The sequence below is a fragment of the Monopterus albus genome, unplaced genomic scaffold (genome assembly GCF_001952655.1).
Source record: "Monopterus albus unplaced genomic scaffold, M_albus_1.0 scaffold36.1, whole genome shotgun sequence".
In the NCBI taxonomy this organism is placed as follows: domain Eukaryota; kingdom Metazoa; phylum Chordata; class Actinopteri; order Synbranchiformes; family Synbranchidae; genus Monopterus; species Monopterus albus.
In genome coordinates this window covers 2,072,951-2,082,448 of record NW_018127916.1, presented here as the reverse complement: position 1 = coordinate 2,082,448, position 9,498 = coordinate 2,072,951, and the positions used below count along the sequence as shown (strand labels likewise).

General features: G+C 42.6%; 1 protein-coding gene across 1 annotated transcript; it reads right to left on the bottom strand.

Moving 5' to 3' along the window:
• Window positions 1-6: 6 nt before the first annotated feature.
• On the bottom strand, window positions 7-5,924 carry errfi1a (ERBB receptor feedback inhibitor 1a). Its single transcript, XM_020598173.1, has 4 exons — window positions 5,748-5,924; window positions 2,962-3,167; window positions 2,691-2,779; window positions 7-2,451 (listed from the first exon to the last, which is right to left on the bottom strand). Exons 2-4 carry the CDS (start codon window positions 3,111-3,113, stop codon window positions 1,349-1,351), a joined length of 1,344 nt encoding a protein of 447 aa, XP_020453829.1. The 5' UTR covers window positions 3,114-3,167; window positions 5,748-5,924; the 3' UTR covers window positions 7-1,348.
• Window positions 5,925-9,498: the final 3,574 nt, after the last annotated feature.

The window sequence follows — 9,498 nt, the reverse complement described above, 5'->3', positions numbered from 1 at the left end:
CTGTGTCAGGTAGGTTAACCCTGCAGTGTCTTTGTAATGTGTCTGTATTAACAGGTTAGCCTAACATCTGTGATCTAAAATCTCCATGTAAGGAAGAGCTGGTTAGAACTGGCTGCGTGTTACTCTTGAATTACAGTTCTGAAGTACAGTTTTGTCACGCATGGAGCAGGTTACCTCATGTTTTGTACATTATTTCAGATTTTGCCTTTGGACACTATTTAACTGGGGAGTATGTGAAATACAGAATTATATCAAAGGGAGGTAGTACTTGAGGTAAATTCCTTTCAGACAACGACTCACAGCTTGACCAAAAAAAAAAATACTGTATGCCCCTCCAACTGATAAACAATTTCAGTAAGAATGACATACGTTTCACTTCAACAGGTCAATTTCTGTACAAGAAAACAGACCTGGACATTGAAAGAAAGCAATCTTAGAGGGCTGCATTTAAAAGCAGGTGCTGCAAAAAAATTTTAAATAAAAAAATCTGAGCACAGTAACAAGGATGGTTGACAATTTTCCACTTAACTGTCAAATGTCATTCAACATAATATCACCAGAACACTCTTCCAAGTGCTGTTCACATGCATGTATGCACAAACATGTCCACACACATACATAACACACTTGTCGACAGACAACCACATTGTATAAGCCGCACTAGGCATTCCAATAGGAAACAAGCATAATTCGCCCACCTCTTAGTACAAAACATACCATGACACCGTGCCATGTGCGAAACACAGAGTAAGACTGAAACTTCATTAAGGTAGGGAAACCACGTCAGTGATATTATATATAGTAGCGAGCAGAATGGAGATTTATGTGCTAGCATCCTTCATTTTGTTAAAAATTAATTGGCCTTGTGTTTATACTTCATATATTAAGTGATGCATGGTTACATTACTGACCTTTTGTCTCCCGTGAGACTGCTTGTGTCTCAAAAAAAAAAAAACCCATCTCATCAAAACAGCCTCAACCTTCCAGACACAAAACACTGAGCACATGAGGTTCAAGACCCGCTTGTACCTTCTGACTGAACTACATCGTCATTAAAATAATGTCGTCAAATAAAAATCATATCAAAAATAAGCTCTACAATGTTGAATTCTGCCCACATAAAGCATCTCGGTTGTGAAAGCTATTCCAACATTACCAGTAACTGAATACAGTATATGTATGTATACCCTGTGTGTTCAGAATACGAGGGGTTAAAAAGAAAACAAAAAAAAAACAAACAAACAGAAAAAGCAGCAGTTTGAGGGTTGTTAGTGTCCAGTTTCACCATTTTGTCAAGTGGTTTTTGCTCGTGTAGAGTGGTGTCCTCTGTTAGTTCAACTAAAACCTGTCAAACTAAATCCACATGTGCTTTTCGCCCGGGGTGGCGGTCCCAGTCTGATTCTGATACATCTGTATTGTGAGCTGCAGAGCTGTCTATGGCCTGAAGAATTTTCTCTACATAAGGTGAGTCCATGAAAGCAGGCCGCTGAGGCAGGAGATAGTAATGTGTGGCGCTGGCCTTTTGGCCATTTTCCATCACAGGAAGGATGCAGGGGGAGCCCTCACTGTTCTGTCTCTGTAAACGACAGCTTACATATTTAGGATCCGGTGCAAAGCTTTGGGTTGGGGGCATCACCCCATTGACATATGTTGGGAGGCTCTTGGGGCTAGGGGTTCGTGAGCTGCCTCTGGACAAATGATCCCTTGGGGGCACCTTGGGTGGTTTGTCCTCATCACTATAAGCCCCAGACGAGACCTCTGCTGACCAGCGACGGTAGTCTCCCGCCTTGATTGTCCGGGGAGGGACAGGGGGTGGCACCTCTTGCCTATCAGTACTGTTGGTATGGCGCTTGTGGCATGTGAGGCGCAGCAGTGATGGCTTGTTGAAGGATCCAGCTGGGCCAGAGTGAGAGCGTCGCAGCCTCCTCTGAGCCTTGTCTTGCTGTCTCTGACAGATCACCGTCTCAGGTGGTTCCTGACGCTGCTGCTCATACTGTTCCTGTACTTCTTGTGGAGGATGTGTCTGATGGTGCTGCTGGGGCTGCCTCTGGCTTCGTGGTCCCAATGGACCATCATAGTAAGCATAGTTAATCTGCCCGCAGTCCCTGAAACTCCTTCGACTGTGGACTCCGTATCGAAAAGGGGATGATTTGGGACAGTGATCAGACAACAGGTAGCGGTCGTCTGAACTTGTGAAAAATTCTACCTCATTGTCCATAGCCTGCTCAGGGGAGATGTCTGTGTGTGGAGGGATGGGGGGCAGAGGCTTGGAGCATCGGCCTGGTGTCTGTGGTGGGCTGCTGCACACTGAGAGCTTCTGGAATGAGGGAACCACCTGGTCTTCATCAACAGGACTTGGGGTGGAGGGTTCTGCACTGCAAGACAAGGAGAGATGGGAAGGCCGAGATTTCTTTGGAGGTAACCTCTGTGTGCTGGGACTGTGTTTATGTCCTGTGACAGAGGAAAATTGAAAACATAACCACCATATTAATGGCATAGTACTCAATAACTGAGATTGGTTAACACAGCTGCAATTTACTTTAATGTCATTCGGTCCTGTAAAACTATTCACTATCTTTTCATCTGGAAAATTACATAGAATATCAGTTATGTAGGAGACTATTCAAAGGCACAACAAGTTGTACACTTCAGAAGACATGTAATGTGCAAGTGACAGATCATGCACTTACTCTCATAACTTAGAGATGGTGGAGATGGCCCCTTGTGTTGGGTTCGAGAGCTGCGATCTGTGTGTCCACTGTTCGTATTGAAGCAGAAGCTGTTGAAGAAGAAATGTTCAATCTTTTGATTAGTAAGGCTTTAAATTAGCCATAAAGCATTTCATTTTAGAGAAATCTCAAACTGATGTGAACTATAAAGCTTGAGCATGTCATGAAGATTAGAAATTTGTCCCTTTCTAACAGTCTTGCCCTGATGTAGTCCTGGCACCTGAACACTCACTTGTCCAGCTCATGGGGATAGCTCCAGGACGGTTTGGATCCAGCCATGCTGTGACAGTAGCTGCCCCGCAGAAAGGGGCTTTCTATGGGAAAACAGATCTCCTGTGCAGTCAGGCCTACTGTGGACATGCTCCACGCACACTCGGGTCGCATCAAAGCCAGGAAACACTCAGATCGCCCGGCTGACTGCCCCTGCTTCTGGTGTACCTGTAACACAGCCAAGATGCAGCCGTGACTGACAGCAAAAGGACGTTAAAAGCAAAGGCAGATGAAGAGAAAGAGAACATGTGGTAGCACAATAAAATGCACTCTTTGAAAGCAGAGCCAGTTTCTCTAGTGAAGCCAGGAATAAAGATATTAGAATGTAAAGCAGAAATCTCCTCCCTGCTGCCCACTAGGCCAAATATTCAATTGCTGTATAGCCTTGTCTGATTTCTATGAGATGACACAACAATGTCCTGTAACAAAGGAATGTCAAAAGCTCAGTTTGACCAGATGTAAGGACATTTGTTTCTCAATACACTCTGGGGACAGAGTACTGTGTCATATATAAAGTTTGTCATAGTATTTTACAAACCATAAAAATAACAGACTTTAATAAACATGCAAGAGCCCGTAACAAAGATCTTGTTGTAAAAAGGTTGTGTTGTCATTTATTCTTCAAATTCTTTTATACGGCAGCTATAAATGAAATGTTGACACAGCGGTTATGTGTTATGAAATATAAATAGTGCCTTTTCATTTTTTAGAAATCTGTACCTAATTACAAAGATATGTTTCATAAAGTGCAAACGGTGAGCGCAACGAGTGCTTCTATTCTGACTAATGAGATGTTACACCTGAGAGGTGTGGGAAAAACACATCAGCTATTTTCACAAACTCTGGTATTTTCAACACTGCAATGTCAGGTTTAAACTCATGAACCGACTTTCACATATCTATTCCCACAGATGGTGCCTCTACTTTTTAAAACCTGGCTGTGCTTTGCGCCGGTACTGCAATTCCGCTTGTCCCGAACAGCAGAGGAAGGGGCTCCTCCTGTTACTGCAGATATACCCAATGCTGCAAGAATTCCTCATGTCAAATTACCTGAATGTCAGTGCCATGTCAAGTATGTGTCCTGAGCTGAGGAAACAAGGTACACAATATTCATAGGGGAGGAAACCCAGCAGTATACTGATATTTCTGGGGTCAGTGATGAGGCTGATCAGATATTTCATCTCACACTGGATTAACCTGTTCAGTATGTAACAATCTCTGGAGAAATCATCTTAGAAAGTGAAGGAAGTGTTTAAGTATGCAGAGCCTTTATACTTAAAGTGTAAAACAAGCGTATCAAGGTTGGCTGTGGGTTTCTTTGTTCTGAGATCACCGTGATGCCAGTCATGCCACGTTGCAATAAATCTTCTAATGACTTCAGTGGCCCAGCGGTAGTCTTAACACCAGTCATTTTATTTTTCAGAATGCATGAAAACAGGTGCATCCAAAGCCCTGGTGCTTATCTGTGCTGGAGACCACAAATGAGGTGCATGCACACGCAGAGACACTCTGTCCTCCTTATAATGTAGCAGTGATGACTGAGAAGAACATGGCCCCCTCGTTCCTGGTCTCCTATGAGCCATATTTATGTGCTGCTCTGACAGCTGGCGAGAAACAAAGCTCTAAAACAACAGGAAGCTTGGGGCATCAGCCTGAGCCAAACTGCCCAACAAGGCATGCCACCCCTCTGCCCAGGGTCGTCGATTCGGTTCGGCAGGGACGGGAAGCAACATGATCCCCAATAATGAACCCCCAGGGGTTTGTGCTTCCTCTTGCAACAGGTGCAAAGACAGTTCTTTCTGGCACTTAAACATAGGAGCATTTACAGGCAACTGGATTAAACAAACGATGTGTAGTCATGCATTGCATTCACCCTCTTAAGGAGAAATTCTACTTCACATCATTTGACCAGAGAATTAGCTTTTTTTATGGCTTACTCTTGCCTTTTTGTTTATACAATAGATGGGCAGGTTCAGTCTGTGTGTGAGGAGAACACAGGCCCTGTGGGTACTGGACAAGGAGGAGGTCTGCTGGGGCTGACATCAGCAGATAGCTTGCCTTCCACACAGGACTGTAGTAGTCACACACAGACCTTGAAAGGAGTTCACACCCCGCTCACGACACCCCTGCAGCGGTTTCCAAGCAACCATACCCGCTCTACCTGTGCGGCAAGCAAACAGCGCGCACACCCCCTCACTTTACCGGATTGAGATAATAATGGCTAAATGCCCTCTAGCAGGCAGGTGACTCACACCACAACACAAATAATCTATCTGGCAAGGCCAGGAAATGATGCTACAGACTGAATTGTTACTTCCCCTTTGTTTAAGCGGAAAAGTCAGATAGATGTTGTAGGCTGAAAGAATCAACCAGACTATGGGATTGCAATCGGCAAAAAGGTTATGTAACGGATCAAATGAATTTATCCATTAAAAATGATATAAACATAACATTTTGAAATAAACTTAATAAATGTTGACAAACTGTTTCCCCAATTTCTAATTTATTGTGGCAGCTCTTCTTAAATAAGTGGCTCTTTATTTGGTTTAAAAGACAAAGTCATCCTCAAAATGGCTCTCTCTATCCATCCATCAAAATGTAAAAACAAGATTTAAAATATTAAAATAATCTCAGTAAGACCTGATGTTGCATCAATCGGTGGTGTCTGTCCTGCTGGCACCAACATACAAAACGATAAACAGGCGATGTAGCCTAATCCACACATTCCAAATTATATTCTCTACTCACCTAAACAGCTTGGCAGTTTCCTTCCTCTGACTGACCCCTAGACTCCTCTTTGGTCAAATATAGTTCCTCTCTTTGTTTGGGGGGTTTGATTTATGCCTGCAATCTTCAGATTTCTAGTGCATCAGGAACAGGACGCCTGCGAATTGGTGACGCTCCGGCCATAATGTCACACTTTTAGATAAGTCTCGCATTCTAATGAGCAATGTCTTATAGGCTTCACGCATTACCAGACGCGCTGTGGCTCCGCCTTGCACACTTGCGCTTAAAGGCACAGTCACTCATTTTCACCCGTGTCTCTGCAGTGTACGTGCAGGCGGACACTCTGGGTGCGCATGGATTGCAGAATCACCTTGAACATATAAACTGGACTAATTTAAGTACAGTGGTCAAACTCTGTAGACCAGTTGTGAGGATGCAGTCCAGATGATACCAGAACAATGGGGGACATACGGTAAATACCAGTTAGACACGTAGCAGTCCTGTGGAGACTAACATCATCGTGCAAGTTTATAGCCTTCAGTACTTCCCATTTACCGACCTATGATATATTTAAAATGCGTTTCCCTGTGTGGTTTCTTTAAAAAAAAAAACAACACGCATACGTGCATTTAAAAGCAAACTGCAAAGATCTGCAGTGCGACATAGGCAGTAACACAGACAGCAGGTAAAGAACAGCTGGAAACACACTTACCTGCATTCTGCTCCTGGCTGTACAGAGCCCAGAGTGTTTTCTTTTAGCTGAACCTGTTCTCTGCTTACCTGACACAATGTTTACCTAAATGCTGAATTAAGTGCCTGTGGGTTTAATTTGCTGGTTACACATGTACAATGCTCTCACTAATCCCCCATTATAATTTCAAGCACATTTTCAGGATTTGTCTGGGCCAGTTATGATCAGAAAAGGAAGGGGCGAACACTTTGCTAGATGTTTATAGTTTGGGTGGGTTAAGATGCTTCATAAGTGAAAAGCTCTAACTTCATGTGACAGATGGAGCAGGAAATATTCACCTATAACAATTAAAGGATAGGGAGAAAATGTGCAGCTAAATAAAAAGCAGACCTTTGCATGTACTCTGGCTTTGCTGCACTGAATTGGTTATCAAAACTAAATATTCCACCCAACAAACACAGTCAGTGGGATAAATAAGCTTCATGTCCAAACCATCTCTCCTCCCACTTCAGGCCTGGTGCCCTCCCTGACTGTGAGCAGCACTGTGATGTCATCACTCGCAGGAAGTGCCTTATAAAGTTATTCAGGGAGGGAGATAAGCACCCACAGCCAGATGCAGTTCTGATGAGAGCGAACTCATATCATAAAAGATATCTCTCTCAGGACAAATTGCTTTGCCTTTTCTCTGGTTCCGCTTTGTGACTCAGAGATTTAAGCCTCCCCATACAGAATTCTCCCCCTCAGAAAGTGATACCTTTGGGACATCTCCCTTTCAGCTGCTCTTGGAGTAGAAAGGAATTTCCCCTTGTGGTTCACACTCCAACACAATGGTGTACTCATGAGGTGACGTTACAGTCTCTCAGCTGATTACTATGACCGACAGGAAGGGTGGAGTTTAGTTGCAAACAAGGAAAAAAAACTATCATCAGTGTAAATGATTTATTCGCTAAGGAGGGCACAACATTGTTTGCCTCATCCTGCTGAGGTAGTTATATATGCACATTCAGCCTGTGTGCAAAGTTCAAAGTGATATAAAAACAGCAGGTTTAGTGTTGTGTTAAAGTGACGTCAAGCTGGATGGCCCGTAGAAGATTCTAGTGTTAAACTTGTGTTTGTATTTACTCTGTTTACACTTTTCCTCTTCAAAATAAAGACTGGATTAAACCAAGGTTTTCTGGCTGTCCCGATGTAAAAATGGCCAAGTGGTGATCAAGTATTTAGTGGCAACCAATTTTTGCAACTTGACTTTGGCACCGTTTAAACAGTAGCTTAAGGGGTCCGTTCACCCACATAACAAAAAAGATGTTTTTCCACTTAACCCTGTTGGTATATAGTCATGCAGGTATTTTTTTGTTTTATCTGGGGACAATCTAAGGAATTTGACAATATCTGGCTGAGAGATTTCTGCTGCCACCTCACTAAAGTGGCAGTGAGTCTTTTTATATGTAATTTTTCACACATGCAAACTACCAGAAACCCATTCGTAAATAAATATGATCCACCATAATCCTACATAATAAATTCTTATCACACTTTTTTGGGTTTTCCAAAACGTTCTGTCATATCCCTTGGTCGTCAAACGTTAAAGCAGCTCAGTTGCCACAGAGCTGCTTTAATTGGTCATAACAGGTGATCGGATATGAGGTGGAGATCCTAACCTCTCTATTCTCTCTTGAATTTGTTGGCCTCCATCAAGTTCACCTACTGAAATAAGATGTGAAATATGGCTGTATGAAGATGTTGGGATTAAAAATGTAGCTTTTTCCAAATGTAATAATTAACCTTAAATCTCAACACACTGCTGTTTTTAAATTCTCATGCCTGCTACTTTCAGCCGCTATTTAGCCTAGCTTAGCATAAAGACAGTTATTACTCAGGCGTTGGACTATTTCATGGAGTGATTTATCTGAGTTTCCAACAAGACTTAAAAAAATAGTCATGCACAATGTGCTGTTTTTACTGTTTGGTTTTTGTGTAGACTAAACAAAGATGAAATGTGGTGTCATTGTAATTAATGATCTTTAGTGTTCCTGTTAGGATGATTTTGTTACCTTTGAGGAGAGCCAGGCTAACCGTTACCCCCTCTTTCCAGTCTGTGTGCTAAACTAAACTAACAAACTGCTAGCAACAGCTTCATATTTAATGTACAGCCATGAGCGGGAACAATCTTGTCCTCTAACTTTCAGCAATAAAACAAATATTTCCCAAAACATCAAACTATACCCTTAAAAAGCAAATCACTAAAACTTTCATAAATAAAAATCTATTCACTTCCATTGTAACATAAATAATCAAAAACAATATCTGCACAAGCAGGAAAGTAAGAGAATATAGATTTTCATATTTATTAATTGTGAAATAGTTTGTGACTCAGTTGTAGAAAGGCATCTAATAAGTCATTTACTATTGTGGTAGAATGACAATTATTGCTTAAGTGTCCTAACAGTAGCCCACAGAAAGAATGCACTCATAATTTCAACATGACTGCATCCCGCCTTCACTGTTCACAGATGAGTTGTACGTTTAGTCGGTGCAGCTGTGAGGACCATGGCCAAAGCTCAGACTGACACATCGCAGCGTATTACTGCTGGATCGTGGTTTTGTCTGCCAGACCCACACACACTTGGCTCCTGTCGTGGAAACAAAACACAAATCCCCAGGCAACGGGCTGTCATCTCTCACTACAGTGTAAATACTACCTTATTAGAGGATTTCTACTTGCTCACCATACCAAACGTCTGAGTGTCCCCCAGTTGTTTCATTTATTAATCACTTCCTGTATTGGTACAAAGACTTCTGGGAAATGGAGGGATTTGAGGGTAAATTGGCTCATAAGCAGGTATTTTCTGTTTAGGAGCTAAGTGTCATGAAAAGCAGCCTTAACGAGTCATCATTGCATCACTCCTGGACATTGTTATGTTGAGTGGTTCAAGTAAAGCCACAGCCTGTGGTTAGTAACGGGTGGAGCGAGCCAGTCTGCCTCCTTGATGATGACAGGGTGTGTTTAGTCTCCAGCACCCAAGGATCACTTTAGACACAGGCTGGGGGAGTTATTGGTGAGCTAATCCTATGACTGAGATG